We start from the raw sequence: 17,658 nt of genomic DNA, 5'->3' as shown, positions 1-17,658 counted from the left end.
TCTATAATTTAAAAAAACTGATATAAAATTTAAAATATTATTTCAAATTTTTAAAAATAAACGGTACAAATTCATGTTTTATATCGGATTTTTTTAAAAATTCTTATAAAATTATAATTTGTTTTAAAATCTATGATATTGTATCAAATGTTTGAAAAAAGGATATAAAATCATATATATTTTTTAATATCAGATTTTTCAAATATCTATTTAAAATTATAGATTTTTGAAATTTAAGTATGGTATGATGACAATTTTATCCATTTGATTAATAAAAAATGAAAAACATATTAATATTACAAAAATATACGGGTATCAAATATGATTTTAGTGTGTTCGGTAAAATTCTCCTGTTTTAAAAATGGTTTATGGCTTGGATAAAGACAGATCAATGACATTTATACTATTTTAGGTAGATGAAGAGAGATCAATGTCTTTTATATGAGTTTAGGTAGGTGTGTTATGAAAGTTCATAAACATATTTCCTTTTGTTAATAACATGTTCTAGCAGATTTTTACCTGCCACCCTCACACTTAAACATGACACCCTTCAAATGTTGTGCTTTTAGCATATTAACATTGTTAAATAAAGAGTCATTTCATCGTAATTTACAATTGTATCTTTTATTGAATTACAAATATATCCTCACTCATAAAAGGATTTTCTCACAAAAGTACTTAGATTGAAATATTAATAAGAAAAAGTAAAATAAAACAAGAGAGATATGTCAAAATTAGGGGTGTTCATGGGTGCGGGTCAACCCACAAACCCGCCAACCCAAACCAACCCAACCCATAAATTACCCGAACTCATTCATTTATGGGTATACCCAACCCAACCCGCAACAACCCATAAATTACCCGAACTCATTCATTTATGGGTATACCCAACCCAACCCGCAACAACCCATATAGTTTTGGTTCGGGTATCGGGTTTGAGTTTTGCAACCCGCGGACCCGTTGACCCAACCCATTGATGTTACATTAGTAATTTCTTAATTTTTATTATTATTTTAAATAGAAATATAAAATTATTAGCTCAGTACTAACCATAATTTTTCCAAAAAGACTTTATTCTCCACCAATAATGCTACTAAATCAATGAGTTTACGTAATTCTAAGACTAAATGTTCTTTCTTATTTTCTTTTGTATCATTTCGAACTTACGTATTTTATAACAATAACGTGTCTTGTGGAATTATATACTATTATCTAGTGTTATGTCATATTGATAAATATTATTAGATATTATATGATGTGCTTCGTCCATTTTGTGTGTTAGAAATGAGTATAAATGTATAGAATTGTGTTACGATATTTTTAAATTGAAAAAAAATCATTTTTTTATTATTTGAAACACAACCCACGAACCTAACCCAACCAACCCATAAATGAACGGGTCGGTTCGGGTTGGTTTTGATAATGAAATTGCGGGTTGGACGGCGAATCCAACCCATTGAAGTTTGAACGGGTTGGGTAATGGGTTAGGCCAAACCCGGTCCAACCCAACCCTTGTACACCCCTAGTCAAAACACATTTTTGGATGAAATAAAATGAGAAAAAGGACATCTATTTATAGGTTAGATGTTGACTCAAAAATGAATTTTTAATAAATGCATTTTAAAGCAATCTAATTGATTGACAAGTTTTCCCAACCGATTAGAAGTTTGAAATATAATTGTTTGTAAGTTTATAAAAGGAAGACAAAAAATCTAGTCCTCGCAGATTATTAAGGCGTTGTCCTAATAGCTTGAGACTTAATTTTGAACTAATCTAATCAATCAGACAAATTCTCTAATAAAAAAGTCAAAATTTTATCTACTTTGACTTCTCCAAATTCATCTGAACAACTTCAAGATGTTTTTGAATATATTTTCTTTTGATAAATATATTTTGAAAATCCTTTTAGAGTTTGTGTGCTTTAGCCATGCGCTTTTATGATAAAGCCCTAATGTATTACATTTGTTTCACTCACTACTAAAATAGGAGGTACCATGATACTTCAAGACTTTTCCATATACTTTTTCTTTTGTGGATACTTACTTACGTAGTTTTAGATGTGATATTTGATTTGATTGTCATCATCGGATAATCAAGTCCATCAAACCCTAATGATAACATTTGCATCTTTATCCGTTTGACCGTTCATGCTTGTCTTATCATAAGATATTAGTTGGCATCATCAAAAGTTGATGTCCTTGTTAAAAGTAGGGGTGGCAAAACGGGTCGGGTCCACCGGGCTGGACTGAGATTTTCGGCTCGGTACCTTAAGTTGGCCTGCCCCGTCTAACTCGATTTAAAAAGCAGGTTAAGACGGGGTGGGTTTTGCCCACGAGCTTTTTGTTAAAACTTTTTATTTTTTACTTAAAATTAAAACAACTTTAACTTTTTATTTGTTTTGCCCACAAGCTTTTATGTTGATTGAATTGCATTCTAAATTATGATACATACAAGTTGAATTATAATTGTAAGATTCTTTCTATAAATTTATAATACACGTGTTGATTGGTAAAATGTTAAAATAAAAGAACAATTGTGTGGCATGAAAAATTTTCAAGTTTACATTAACTAACATGTTTTCTGTAGAAACAAATGTTGATTTTAAAAAAAAGAAAGGATTTGATTAGTGTATATTTGTGACTTATTGTTTACCAGTGATTTCTGACAAACAACCGCTAGTCTTCCAAGATTATAACTTTGTTAACTTACAGGATCGACTAGATTGATCCTAGGACATGTGTCTCAAGGGTTTGTATTTCACTGATTTGATTCATGATTTACGGTATTTTTGTTGATAATAACTCTAAATAGAAGTTTAAGACTAATGACTTCGAATGTAAAAACAAGATAAATGATCTTTTAAAAGGGTTTTCGACGATACCGGACATAAATGACAGGAATGTAAATAGACTGAATATAAAGACTTTCTAACTTAAATTGCAGTAAATAAATGAACGGTAAATGTAACTTGCATTGAACAAATAACATGAATGATAAAGATGGTGTTCTTCATACATACATTGTTTCAGCAAAAACTCTTTTCTCTTACGCTGGAACTTTGAGTAATTTTGTGAATTTTTTTTGTATATTCATTCGAACACCCCAAGCCTAAACACTTAGACTCCTATTTATACTACTTCGACCCTAACGGTCTCTACATAGATTACTGCCACGTTCAATATTTCAAACGTTACTTCGCTTCAGATGCTTCCACGTGTTCGTTAGGCAAAACCTGTTCTATTTGAATTTTAAATCTTCCCGCTCAAAGCTTCGACTCTGCCAACGCTGCTGTCGAAGAGCACTTGTGAAGATTACCAAAATCTTTTCAATCACAACCTTCGAAAAAAACGAATCTTCCTCTCCAAGAAAAAGATTTCAAAATAACTTTACAAAACCATTTTTCTTCATAACACAACACTTCAAAGCATTATGATCTTTTGGTCGAAATCTCCAGCTAAAAAATTGCCCCCAATAAATGTCTATTTCGAATCCATGCAAAGATATACAGTTTTTCTAATTACTAGATTTCGACTAAAAACTTTTCATAGACCTAAAGGTCTAATAACTGTCAGTCAATCATGATTTGATTTCCCAAAAATGTCTCATTAAGACGTGTGTGCAGTTATTGTCATCATAACCTCCCACTCCCGAGGAAAATGCACAGTAGTTTTACAACTTCCTCACAAACTGCTGGCACGCGACCCATTACTCCTTCCAGGTGTACTCCATCACCTCACGGATTAACCCTATAAAAGCCATTTACCATCTTTCTTTCTTCCCTTTTTACGCAAATCTTCATCTTCAACCTCTTTCTAGCTTCAAATTTTCTGAAACTTCTCTCTTCTGAAAAACCCTTTTTTACAACTCAAAGATTTGCAACAATGTCTTCTGATAATCAACAGAAGAAATCAAAGAAGGACAAAGACGTTGGATCTTCAAAGAGTTCCGCTTCTTATAGCACTCCAACAAACAAGATCATCACAATTGGGAATCAGGAGTACATCACAGCCCCAAAGCTTATTAAAGAACAAAAAGCCATTTTTGCTTCCCAAGTAATGATCCCATCCTTATTTCTGGAAATATGTTAGGGTTTCTAGGGCCATTAGTTCCTGAAGGCCATTTAGAAAAATGCATAGAATTCTTTCCATGTCATTTTACCACGAAACCCATAGCGAACAAAACTGTTCTTCCTAAGGACAAAGATTCAACCCAGAACTCTGTTGAACCTATTAAGGAAAAAACCTCTAAAGGTACCTCTTCAACTTCTAGCATAGAAAAAGAAGCATTCCAATTAGATTACATTATTGAGAGTTTCAGGCCGTTTCGTTCTTGCCCAACCTTAGACAAATCATATCTAGCTTGGTTAGCCAAAGTTGAAAAGAAAAGGCTTCATTCTGGAAAGAATTAGGCATCTTCGACCTGATTCAAATGTTGAAACTAGGGTTTAGCTATTGCCAACCTTTATTGTTGTCTAGCCTGTATTTCTGGGACAATACATACAACCCTTTTCACCTCCCATGTGGAATGATAACCCCTACACTCTTCGACGTAGCTGCCATATCTGGACTTCCTCCTACAGGAGAAACCTTTGACCCTTATCAGGATAGCAAAAACTTAATTGACTTTAATGTCAAAAATGCTTCATTCAGTGCCTATATCAATTTGTACCATACTCAGGGAGAAGATGTCTCCGACATAGATCATATAGCATTTCTAGGCTTATGGTTATCCAAATTCTTCTTTTGTTGCAAATTCCTGCAAGTTGCAAAGAGGTTTCTAATGCTTGCTAACCAATTGCATGCTGGTCAAAAAGTATGCTTAAGTGAACTCCTGCTAGCTAGTTTGTATGAGAGTCTAGGGTCTTCTAGTGCAAAATAAAAGGACTATACACCTGGCACCAACTTCCTTCTGTCTGGACCATACTGGCTTCTTCAACTGTGGTTAAATGCCACCTTCGAGCCCTCTTTGCCAACACATGTACATGTTGATGAAAATGACCCAGACGTGAAAGGTAGAAGTATCGAAGGCACTAGGCTCCTTCAACTAACTCCAACTGATGAAGGGGATAATTTACAAGCCTCTCTCACCAAATATACTTTGATGTTCTCGAAACGCCACAATTTTACTCCTTCGATGGCCCCATTCGCCAATCGAACTCACGACCCTTCTTGGTTTACTACCTCGCTCGAAGATGCTGTTAGGGACGCCAATACGGAGATTGAAGATGTATGGCGTGCGTTCTTGCTTCCAAGATTGTTGGTTTCAAGAATCTTGCCAGTGAAGAGTCACGTATGCTTGTTGGCTTATCAACCTAATTTTGTCTCTCGACAATTTGGCTTGTGTCAAATCATTCATGTTTCTCTCTTCAAACGAAAACGTGAGTTATGTGTTGCAGGGACTGATTGGACTGCTCGAGACATTGCAACACACAAAAATTATCATGCAAATTTCGCTGAATTTCAATTGATAGCATATCAACCATTGTTTTATGTCACCAAGGGATTCGGTCAATGGTGGACATACTTCTATTCTAAAAACATGTACACAACTGGAAAAATCAAAGCTAATCTAAAAAAAGCCTTTTCGTCTTTGCAGGATCAATCTTACAAAGGTAAGCTTACACATTCTGAAGAAATTCAAGCATTCTAAAAGTACTTTGAAACTGTCTATGATCCCACACAAATTGTTCGAATAGTTTGTGATGCAGCCCCCGTTTTAAAAGGAAAGTTTGAAAAACAGATTTCTAAAAGAAAGAGCCTTAAAGCTGTAAAACCTGAATTCAAATATGATTTGGCCTTTGAGTTCGAACCACCCAAATTTCCAAAGTTACCCAGTGCAGCTTTTGCTTTATCATTTTTTCCTCCTTACCCAGATTGGTTCACATGTGGGATCGTCTTTAATGATTTGGAAAATGATTATCAAAAACCTGCTAAAAGAGTGGTTGTAACCAAACATACCTTAGACAATTTCAAAGGCTTCCTCCACTTCGACTTAGATGCAGTGAGAATTATCTCTCCAGTAGATCAAGGTGAGGAATGTTTGGATTTCTTGGTTTTACAACCTTCCATCTTCTATTAGTTTTTAACATATTGTATATCTCGACTAACCCACATTCAATATTATGGATTCTTCTATTGACTCATTATAAATTAACACCCTCTTCTCCTTCATTAATCATCAATCTCCTTTTTCTTCTCTAATAATCAATCACTTTATCGTGTTTATCTGATCAAATTAATCATGCAAATCTTCGTGAAAACCTTGACCGGCAAAACCATCACTCTCGAGGTTGAATCCTCTGACACAATCGACAACGTTAAGGCTAAGATTCAAGACAAGGAAGGAATTCCTCCAGATCAGCAGCGATTGATTTTTGCCGGAAAGCAGTTGGAAGACGGGAGAACTCTTGCGAATTATAATATCCAGAAAGAGTCTACTCTGCATTTGGTTCTTCGTCTCCATGGTGGAATGCAGATATTTGTGAAGACGTTGACAGGGAAGACGATTACTTTGGAGGTGGAGAATTCAGATACAGTTGATAATGTGAAAGCGAAGATTCAGGATAAGGAAGGGATTCCACCTGATCAACAACGTCTTATCTTTGCTGGTAAACAACTTGAAGAAGGACGGACTCTTGCTGATTATAATATTCAGAAGGAGTCTACCCTTCATCTTGTTCTCAGGCTCCGTGGTGGCAGTGATGTATAGATTCATAAGGTTCTCTGTTTAAGTTCCCTTAATATGTAATGCTGTTGTTGATGATTAAAAATTGAATAATTAAAGTTTTAAGTTTTATGCAAATTTGGTTATTATAGATGATTATAGATTGTTATGAGTTGATTTACTTATAAAATAATTTTAGAGCCATGAAGTTTATTTGGATGTTCATGCCCGGTTACCCTGCTTTGTTTGGATCACTATTAAGTTACATTGTTTTCAGTGTTTTCTATGTCAAGATGAAAATAGGCAATAATAAACTCTGATGCAGAGATGGCAATTTCCTCAAAGTTTAATAGGAAAGTTTCCTCAATTTTTTTAATGACAAAAACCTATCAATGATTTCTATGATTTCTAACTTGCATTCTTCTAGCCGAGAAAGAGAGAACAGAAAGAGGGCGTCATAGGTGTAGGAGGGGAGAGAGAGAGAAAGATTGGGGCACAATGTCATAGGTGTAGGAGGGGAGAGAGAGAAAGATTGGGGCACAATGTCATAGGTGTAGGAGAGGGGAGAGAGAGAAAGATTGGGGCACAATGTTAGGCATAGAATGTTAGCGGAGCAGAGAGAGGACGAGATAGGGGCAGAATGTTAGCTGAGAAAAGAAGCAGAATGTTAGCCGAGAAGGAGAAGAGGAGCAGAGAGAGGGCGTGATGGATGCAAGCAAAGAGAGAAATATGGGTTGTAGACTCAAAACTGTTGAAAGTTGTATTATGATTTTTTTAAAATATTCAAAATAGTCCTTTTAACATTTTAAAATTAAAGAAAAATCAAACACGGCAATCTCAGCCGTCCTACGCTGCGGCCCATGGTGGCATATTGGGGTCCCTACCACAACATGTTTGCCTTCAATACCAAAAGTAAACAAGATGGCTAAGTATTCCTAAAATGAAAAAGTTTATTTTGAATGTTTTAATTACACAGTATTTACACATTTTTCTTGGTTCTTAAGAAATTTCATTTCAATAAATCGGATACTAATCAAAAAAGGCCTATATTCACATATTCTAAATTTATTATAAGGGTTATTCTAAATTTATTATAAGGGTTTCTCCTAAGCTGAGAAGAAATATGGGAAGACATAAAATCCATGCTGAGATGGCAACTTCAACAAAACATTTCTAGAATGAATCATTCTTATTATCAGAATGAATCATTCTTATTATCTAGCTGGTATCTCATGTAGGTGGATAATGTAAGAATTTGTGTTTTTTTTTATGTTGGTAGGTAATTTAGGAATTTGTTTCTTTGAGAGTTATAGCTGTTACATGAATATGGAGACCAATTTAAAAAGAGTGTGTGGGGAAATATTAGAAACATGAGCATATTTAAAAATGGGACGAATGGCGGCGGGAGGTATACATTTGCTAAGATATATGAAGATTATGATATGGAAGAAATTTGCAGAAGTTAGTTATACTAACACCCACACATCACTTGTTACCATAATATTTTTAAATCAAATTTTTGATAATTAATGCTGAATTTATGCAAATATCGTTAGAATTTATAATTTAAAAAAACGGGTATAAAATTTAGAATATTATTTCAAAATTTTAAAAATAAATGATACAAAACCATATGTTTTATATCAGATTTTTTTAAAAATTGATATAAAATTATAATTTGTTTTTAAAATCTATCATATTGTATCAGAATGATATATATATATATATATATATATATATATATATATATATATATATATATATATATATATATTAATATATAAAATATATATATATATTTTAATATATATATATATTTTATATATTAATATATATATATATATATATATATATATATATATATATATATACATATATATATATATATGTATATATATATTAATATATATATATATATATATATATATATATATATATATATATATATATATATATATATATATATTTTAATATTAGATTTTTCAAATATCTAAGTTGAATTATAGATTTTTGAAAATAAATTATAATTTTATAAAAAAAATTCAAAAATGTGAAAAATCACAAAACTTATTAGATTTATCCTTTGTTTTTTAAAATAATAACTAAAAAAATAACCTATCAAGTTTTTTAAAATATTCGGTGCATCCATATATTTTATACCGATTATTTTAAAAATTCGGTATAAAATTAAAAATTTCTCAAAATTTATCGGATATTTGAAAAATTTAATATAAAATCACATATTTTTTCAAAACTTATGATTTTATAGTATTTTTTTTAAAATGCTAGTAAAACTACATATCGAGTGATCTAGCTAGTTTTTTGAATTTATGATAAAAAAATTTAACATTTGATTAATAAAAAAATGAAAAACAAATTTTTAATATTACAAAAATATGCGGTATCAAGTATGATTTTAATATGTCAAGTAAAATCCTCTTGTTTTAAAAATAGTTTTTGGCTTGGAATGAAGATTGTAGTATGTAAGGTAAAATTTTCTTGTTTTAAAAATGGTTTTTGGCTTGGATAAAGAGAGATCAATGTGATTTCTACTTCTCTTAGGTAGATAAAGAGAGATCAATGTCTTTTCTATGAGTCTAGGTAAGTGTGTTATGAAAGTTCATAAACGTATTTCTTTTTGTTAATAACATGTTCTAGGAGACTTTTACCTGCCACCCTTACACTTAAACATGACACCATTTAATGTTGTGCTTTTACCATATTAACATTGTTAAATAAAGATTTATTTCATCGTAATTATAATTCTCTCTTTTACAGAATTACAAATACATCCTCAGTCACAAAAGAATTTTCTCACAAAAGTATTTAGGCTGAAATTTCAATAAGAGAAAGTGAAATAAAACTTTAGAGAAAGATAGAGTAAGATAGGTATGTCAAAACACGTTTTTGGAAGAAAAGAAATGAGAAAATAGACATCTATATATAGGCTAGATGTTGACAAAAAACAAATTTTTAATAAATGCATTTTAAAGCAATCTAATCGATTGACAAGTTTTCCCAACCGATTAGAAGTTTGAAATATAATTGTTTGTAAGTTTGAAATATAATAGCTTGAGACTTAATTTTGAACTGATCTAATCAATTAGACAAATGCTCTAAGCGATTAGAAAAGTCAAAATTTCGCCTATGGCTATTTTGACTTCTCCCAATTCATGTGAACAACTTCAAGATGTTTTTGAAGATATTTTCTTTAGGTAAAAATATTTTGAAAATCCTTTTAGTGTTTGGTGCTTTAGCCATGCGTTTTTCCGATAAAGCCTTTATGTATTACATTTGTTTCACTCACAGCTAAAATAGGAGGTACCAAAATACTTCAAAACTTTGCCACATACTTTCTCTTTTGTGGACACTTACTTGCATAGTTTTAGATGTGATGTTCCATTTGATTGTCAATCAAGTCCATCAAACCCTAGTGATAAGGTTTACATCTTTATCCGCTTGATCGTTCATGCTTGTCTTATCATAAGACATTAGTTGGGATCATCAAAAGTTGATGTCCTTGTTAAAAGCATATCGCTTGCAAAATAAGGTTCCACAACATCATCACCAACTAGCACAAAGACATGTGTCAGTCGTTCTCATCAAAATGTAACATATTACAAGAAAAACATTAAAAATGTTTGTTCTCGATGGAAGTAACATCCATTCAAATAACTTCATCCCTGGATCCAATGGCCGAATAGGAACACCTATTGCAAACCCTCGTCCTGCTAAGTAGAAACTAGGCTTGGAGGGAAATTGTTTTGTTTTGTCTGCAAAGCCCAAAGACAAAGGTGTAATGGTAAGGTGAAACAGGTCGCAGCGCGCAGAACTAGTAGACCTTCTCCTCTCTGGAAGTAGACAATTCCACCCATGAAAGCTCTGATTGCCATTCAAATTAATCTAACGGTTGACCGCGACGCCTCACTCCACGCTTTCAATTTCCAACTACTTCTTATATTTAAGAGAAAAAGCATACTATTTCTCAAATATTTAAATCTATTTTCATTCACATATCACTTTTTATTTTTTTTACTGACTTGAGCGTTAGAGTATTAACCTTAAATTCAAAAATAATATACAACATGACATCTCCCGACTTGAGCGTTGGAGTATTAACCTTAAATTCAAAAATAATATTCAACATGACATCTACCACCTACATATGAGATATGTTATAAGACTTATAGTTATTGAAATTATTTACTTACATTTTTTTTCAAAAGACTTAATTTATTCTTTTGAAAATCCAATAGCTTATTTAGTTCTAACATTTATAAAATATATTATATTTTCATTTTAATAATTTTAGTGATGTATATTTAAAATTTTTATAAGCATGGTAGTTTAATTAACTTTTTTAGTTGATTGTAAATATAATTAATTTTATATTTGTATAGAAGATTAATTTAAATAAAACATTTCTACAAATTTTATAAAATTCAAATTTGCCACATAGAATCATAGATGTGATCTAATAAAAAAATAAATAAATTGTTTATATTTTTTAAAGTCTTTGTTGGAGACGCTCTTTAAAGATGGTTATAAAATCCTGTGTATTATGATAGGAATGGATTCTCTGTATTGAAATTTTCATTGGAGAGAGTTAAGTGTTCATCTGCTATATTCAATTTATTTTTAATATTTTAAATTAATGTGTTGTACTAAAACGAATGACTTAGGGTGTGTTTGTTTCAAGGTTAAAAAAAACATTCTTGGGAATATAGCTATGGGAATTCTATATTCTCATGTTTGATTCAAGTTTAAAAAAATTATTTCAAGGTATTTTTTATTCCTTGAAATCTTATTTACACATGATTCTTCTCTTTTTATTCCAAGGATTAAAGGGTGGCAATATAATATTCCCATGGGAATAAGTTTAGCCACCCATAACTTTCCATTATCATTCATATTTACTGTTCCGGACTGGCCCAATTATCCCAATTGGCCCAATCCACTCTTTGGCCCAATGCATCCTGGCCCAAACACGCGACAGCCTTCCCCGGCCTGCTCCGGGAAAACGCAAGACATAACCGAGCACGCTGAAGCCTCGTGCTCGGCAAAGACTGGTTATCCGCGTTTCCTGGACGTAAGTCACGCGTGGGCCCTCAAAAGATGGAGTTCATTTTCATAGAGTTGTCCTATAAATAGCCCTCTAACCCTAGAGGGCAAGGTAATCACAATTCTACCCAAAAATCTCTTAATTTTCTGTTGTACCTCGTTGTTCAAACACTTACTCTGGCATTGAAGTGCCTTGCAGGTACAACCCCATTTTTTCTCTCAACCGTCCCGAAGTTCAAGCCTGACCGTCACTGGCCACCTGTTCTGCTCGTGAAGATGAGTGGCGCCGATTGTGGGGAAGATTTGCTTCCCCGATTCTTTTTCTTGCACTTCTTGATCCTTTCTTGCATCTGCAAGAATTCAGAAACCAAAACTCTCATCCAACAATCATTCATGGCCGACAATAACGAATACTTCCCTTCTTCGGACGCAACAATGACCAACAAAAACGACATCACTCTCGTTGTTCCTCCCCTAAGCAACACTACTCCTCAACCTTGTGACGGTCTTACAGCGTCTCCCTCCTCGGAAGATACCCGTAACAACACTACGCACCACCACCGAGAGACCAGCGGTAAAGACCATCAAGAGACGGTTCTGGAGAACCCTTTCTTAGTCAAGGGTCCAACCCCCTGGACCAGACCACGACTACCGTCTTGGCCGCCCTTGCGCAGACCAACGCTCTGATCCAATAATATAATGATCGGATCAGAGCGCTGGAACAAAAACGACGCTCTAAGACTCCTCCCGGACGCCACCCTCGCTCCCAACACGAGGTCGTGGCCACCAAGAAGCGTCATCGCTCTCCCTCCCAGAGAGAGCGCCCCTCTTCCACTTCCAAGAAAGGAAATAACGACCATCGCTCCCGACAACGCTCATCGTCTCCCTGGCAAAAAAAAAGGTCTAAGTCAACTACTCCAAGGCACGTTGACGATCGCAAGCATCACAGACGAAGTCGTAGTCGGTCCTTCACCCTGATCCTCAGTGACGATGAAGACGAGTGTCGGGGCCCCTTGTCCCATGCCATTTTAGAAGCACCCCTACCGGTCGGCCTAGAGAAGCCCCCTCATTTGGGAACGTATGACGGAACGACCGACCCTGACGAGCACATGGAAAACATCGATGCCCTCCTAGAATACAAAGGATTTTCCGGCGCGATCAAATGCCGTTTGTTCCCGACCACACTGCGCAAGGGCGCGATGACATGGTACAAGAGTCTTCCCGACGAGTCCATCACATCCTGGAAAGGGCTCGGGAAGCTTTTATCGCTGTATTTCACGGCTTCCCGCAGGCACCCGAAGTTAGAAGCCTCCCTGGAGGCCATCATCCAAGGGAAAGATTAGTCACTTTGGGCCTACATAGAGAGGTTTAACAAAGAGGCCGTACAAGTATCTACGACGGCCCACATGAAGAAGTTTCTGCTCGAACGGGGCCTCCGACCTCGTTCTGACTTTGCCAAAGCCGTAGGAATCAAAACGCTGTCCACCTTGGACCTGTTTTTCCTCAAAGCCCAGGGATATATACAGTATGAAGAAAAGGAGGCCACACACGCAGCCCGTAACTCTAGGCAGGAAGAAAGCACGAAAGGTGCCCGCCAAGACGACTCTCGTTGAGGATCAGAAAAGAAAAAAGACGACAAAGACCGAGATCCCAAGGATTATAAGGGCCCAGCTGGGAAATTCCGTAAGTATACGCCCCTAAATGCATCCAGGGAGCGCATCCTGACCGATGCGCCAACGCGGAGTTCCAAGCGGGCAAGGTCCGCTTTCCAAAATCTTTGCCAGCCCGGCTGAATATGGACAAGTCCATGTATTTCCACTTCCACAAAGGCCACAAGCACAATACTGAAGACTGCATCCGCCTAAAAGATGCGATTGAGATACTTATCAGAGAAGGGCACTTGAAACAGTATGCGAAAAAACAAGAAGTCGCAAAGGAAACCAGATCCGTTGTTGAAGAAAAACCTGCAGAAGATACGTCCGCCATACAGGTGGCCCCGAGTGTCACATGACCGGAGGATTTCTACCTCCCCAATTGGGTCAGAACCTCCTCCGACCTCTCCTCACATAGCACGTGGGAACTCTTCCCCTCGGCCATGGTTATTTCCGCAGGGGGATTCAACAAGCTCCCAGTTGGATCCGTAAAGCGGAAGTTCGAGGATCTGATCTCATCTAGTTCAAGCAATTCAGCGACGCTAGATCTTGCCAAAGGCGGCTCGTCCCCCATTGCACTCTACCGGGAAGAATTGTCGGGTGGTGCTTCTAATGCCACCATCCCTTTCCTCATCTGAGCACGAATAGCCAACTTCGACGTACGCCGAATTTTGGTCGATCAAGGAAGCTCGGTAGATATTATGTACTCCCATCTATTCAAGACGTTACAACTAGACGACCGCCACCTTACACCCTACGTAGGTTCCGACCTACAAGGCTTCAACGGCACCGTGACGAAGCCGTGGGGATTTGTCGAGTCGATTTTCTCGGTTAGAGATGCAGAAACGGTCAGGGCCGTCAAAGTCCAGTTCCTAGTTATCGATTTCCCGTCAATCTAAGAATGCATCTTGGGACGACCTACATTGGCTGAGTTGGTAGTTGTTCCCTCCACGGTCCACCTCAAACTCAAATATTATACAGCAAAGGGGTAAGTAGTCACAATCCACGGAGACATCGAAGCAACCCGAAGATGTTTTAAGGCATCCGTTAGGGGCCTCAACTCGATTAAAACGGCTTCTCAACCCCAAGACAAGCCGATGGCCTCCGCGGCTCGGAGATCGTGAAGCCTCTGCCGTGCATTAACATTGTCAATCTAGACAGCCGTTTCTGCAGAGAAACCGAGGGCAAAGCAGAAACAAAGAAGTCGAACGAGGAAAGCATGCGCCCTATACCCGACATAGATTTCGAGCTGGTACCACTAGGGGAAGATCTGAATAGAGAGTCAAGATCAGCGTCGATCTGCTAGAGCTGGCCAGAAAATAGCTCAAAGCCTGCCTCCGGGAGAACACCGACTTATTCGTCTGGAGCGCAGCTGAAATGCCCGACCTTGACCCGGAAGTATCCTGCCACCATCTGACGATCGACCGACCTGCAAGGCCATCGCTCAGAGAAGAAGGAAGTAGTCCCCAGAAAAGACGGTCGTGGCCGAATTAGCTGTTAGGGACCTCTTAGAGGCTAAATTCATATCGGAAGCCAAGTATACTACTTGGCTCTCCAACGTTGTACTTGTAAAGAAATCCAATGGAAAGTGACAAATGTGCATTGACTACAGTGATCTTAATAGGGCTTGCCCCAAAAAATGCTTATCCCTTGCCGAACATAGATAAATTAGTAGATAATTCCGCCGGTTTTAAATTATTATCATTTATGGACGCATACTCGGGGTACAACCAAATACCTATGGCTAAAACTGATAAAAAGTACACGGCTTTTATGACTGAATCGGGCAACTATTACTACAACATAATGCGCTTCGTCCTAAAAAATGCTGGGGCAACGTACCAACGAATGATGAACAACGTATTCCGAGCAGAAATAGGCGATATGCTCGAAGTATACATGGACGACATGATCGTCAAATCCCATGAAGAGACCGATCACGCGCTCCACGTCCGGAAGGTCTTCGAGCAGGCCCGAAAGTGCAAAATGAGGTTCAACCCCGAAAAGTGTACGTTCGGAGTTCGAGCTGGTAAATTCCTCGGCTTCTACTTAACAGAAAGATGAATTGAAGCAAACCCGGACAAATGTAGGGCTTTCTTAGACTTCCCTATGCCAAACTCAAAGAAATCTATCCTGTCTCTGAACGGGATGCTCACGTCATTATCCAGATTCGTAGCCAAGTCTGCCCAGCACGCAGTCCCACTATTCAAACTTCTACGAAAAGAGGCCGCGTTCGAATGGACCGATGAGTGTGAACAAGCCCTCGTCCACCTCAAATAGGCCCTGTCGCGCCCGCCCGTCCTCTCGAAGCCTGATGCTAGAGAAACCCTTTATCTATACCTGGTCGTCGCGATAGAAGCCATCAGCGCCGCCCTTATAAGGGAAACCCCGGAAGGACAGAAACCGATCTACCTCACAAGCAAAGAACTCCAGGGCCCCAAGGTCAGGTACCAGCAAATCAAAAAGGTCGCCTTGGCCCTAATCAACGCAACCCGAAGGGTAAGCCCTTACTTCCTTGCACACACCATAATCGTGCGCACCGAGCAACCCATAAAACAGTTGCTCGGACGCCTAGACATGGCCGGGAGAATGCTCCGCTGGTCGTTGGAATTATCAGAATTTGACATATGATACGAGGGCAAGAAGGCACTAAAAGCACAAGTTCTAGCAGATTTTGTGGCCGAAATGGCCTCCGCCGAGACGACCACGAACAACGCTCAAAAGTGGATCATATATGTGGACGGAGCATCAAGCTCCTCTGAAAATGGAGCAGGCATCATCCTGGAAGAAGGGGAAGGAACCCTGATAGAAGTATCACTCTCCCTATTGTTCCCCACCTCTAACAACCATGCGGAGTACGAAGCACTCCTCACGGGCCTTCGGCTCGCCGAAGATATTGGAGCCGAGGAGATAGAAGTGTTCACCAACTCTCAGCTGGTGGCGTCCCACATCTCGGGGGAATACCAAGCCAAGAGCGAAAACTTCACCGAATACCCGAACCTTGTTCGCATAAGGATGCCGGTTCAAAACTGCCAAGGTAATACATATTCCCCGAGAACATAATACCCGGGCGGACATTTTGTCAAAACTGGCCAGCACAAGAAGGAAGGGCGACAACAAGTCTGTGATCCAGGAAGTCTTACCCCAACCCAGCACCGAGGCTCCGGTCGCAACAATACACGTAAACGTGATCGGGGACGCTTCTTGCTAGATGACCCTGGTCTACAACTACCTTACGAATAAACTTTTGCCAAACGATCCGAATGAAGCTGCCGTAATCAGAAGAAGACCCTGCTCGTACGTCCTGGTCGAAAACTGGTTATACCGCATAGGGTTTTCCATCTCCCTCCTCAAATGCATTGACGAGGGAATGGCCCCCCACGTGATTCGAGAGATACCCGAAGGGATCAACTCCGAACACCTGGGAGGAAGATCGCTCGCTCAGAAAGCTTTACGGGTAGGATACTACTGGCCCACTGTAATACGGTGAACTGACTTTTATATCGAAAATGTCGCGGTTAAGCAAGAGTCGCCACCGACTTTTATTTTATCCAAATTAAATTCAGAAAGGCTAAAAGAAACAGAAAAAAACCTTTTAAAGAAATCTAAGTTTGGGGGGTAATTTATGCAAAGGGAAGGTGTAAGGCACCCTTTGCATCCATGGTTTTCCATGGGCCCTTAATTGCTTTGCTTGCTCGTTTTCAGAAAATGTAGATGAAAGAGGAAAAATGGACTTTAGCTCGTAAATGAGCGTAGCCAGTTTTTGAAGAATTTTGAGAAAGAATACAGAAAATAGAGCATGGCAAGGTAATTAGGGGCAATTACCTTAAACTCAGATGATAGGTCTCTTTTTAGCCTTTCAGAATGAAAGGGTCAATCCTTGCCATAAGAGGGCAGGAAGCCTTTCGTTTGGAGGTAGAAGGGTCATCGAATTATCATTCGCTCAAAGACTGACCCATGCCATAGAGAGGCAGGTAGTCTAAGAGGAAGGATCAGAATAGCCTTTTTTCGTAGGCAACCAGAGGATACCTCAGCCTTTTTCGTAGGCAACTTCCGAGGGTCGAGGTCATGTTAGTGTATCGAAGGCAGCATCATTAGGGACCATGACCTTTAATCGAGGCAACATGGCCGAGGTATCCTCGTATTCGAGGGACGGGCTATTCTGCAAAACAATACAAGGCAACAAGGCAACAGGCAACAGGCAACAGAGAGGTTACCCAAAAGCGTGCGTGTGTGCACCAATCATGTGATTATATTTAAATATATTATCTTGTAAATTTAG

General features: G+C 37.7%; 1 protein-coding gene across 1 annotated transcript; it reads left to right on the top strand.

The window, feature by feature from the left end:
* Positions 1–6,216: 6,216 nt before the first annotated feature.
* On the top strand, positions 6,217–6,776 carry LOC131644587 (polyubiquitin-like). Its single transcript, XM_058915135.1, has one exon. The coding sequence runs from the start codon at positions 6,241–6,243 to the stop codon at positions 6,706–6,708; it is 468 nt and encodes a 155-aa protein (XP_058771118.1). The 5' UTR covers positions 6,217–6,240; the 3' UTR covers positions 6,709–6,776.
* Positions 6,777–17,658: the final 10,882 nt, after the last annotated feature.

The sequence above is a fragment of the Vicia villosa genome, linkage group LG1 (genome assembly GCF_029867415.1).
Source record: "Vicia villosa cultivar HV-30 ecotype Madison, WI linkage group LG1, Vvil1.0, whole genome shotgun sequence".
NCBI lineage: Eukaryota > Viridiplantae > Streptophyta > Magnoliopsida > Fabales > Fabaceae > Vicia > Vicia villosa.
Note: the sequence above shows the minus strand (reverse complement) of the source record. Positions and strands in the feature narration are given on the sequence as shown.

Coding starts and splice junctions, on each gene's coding strand:
- LOC131644587 (XM_058915135.1), top strand. CDS start 6,241: ATGCAAATCTTCGTGAAAACCTTGACCGGCAAAACCATCACTCTCGAG.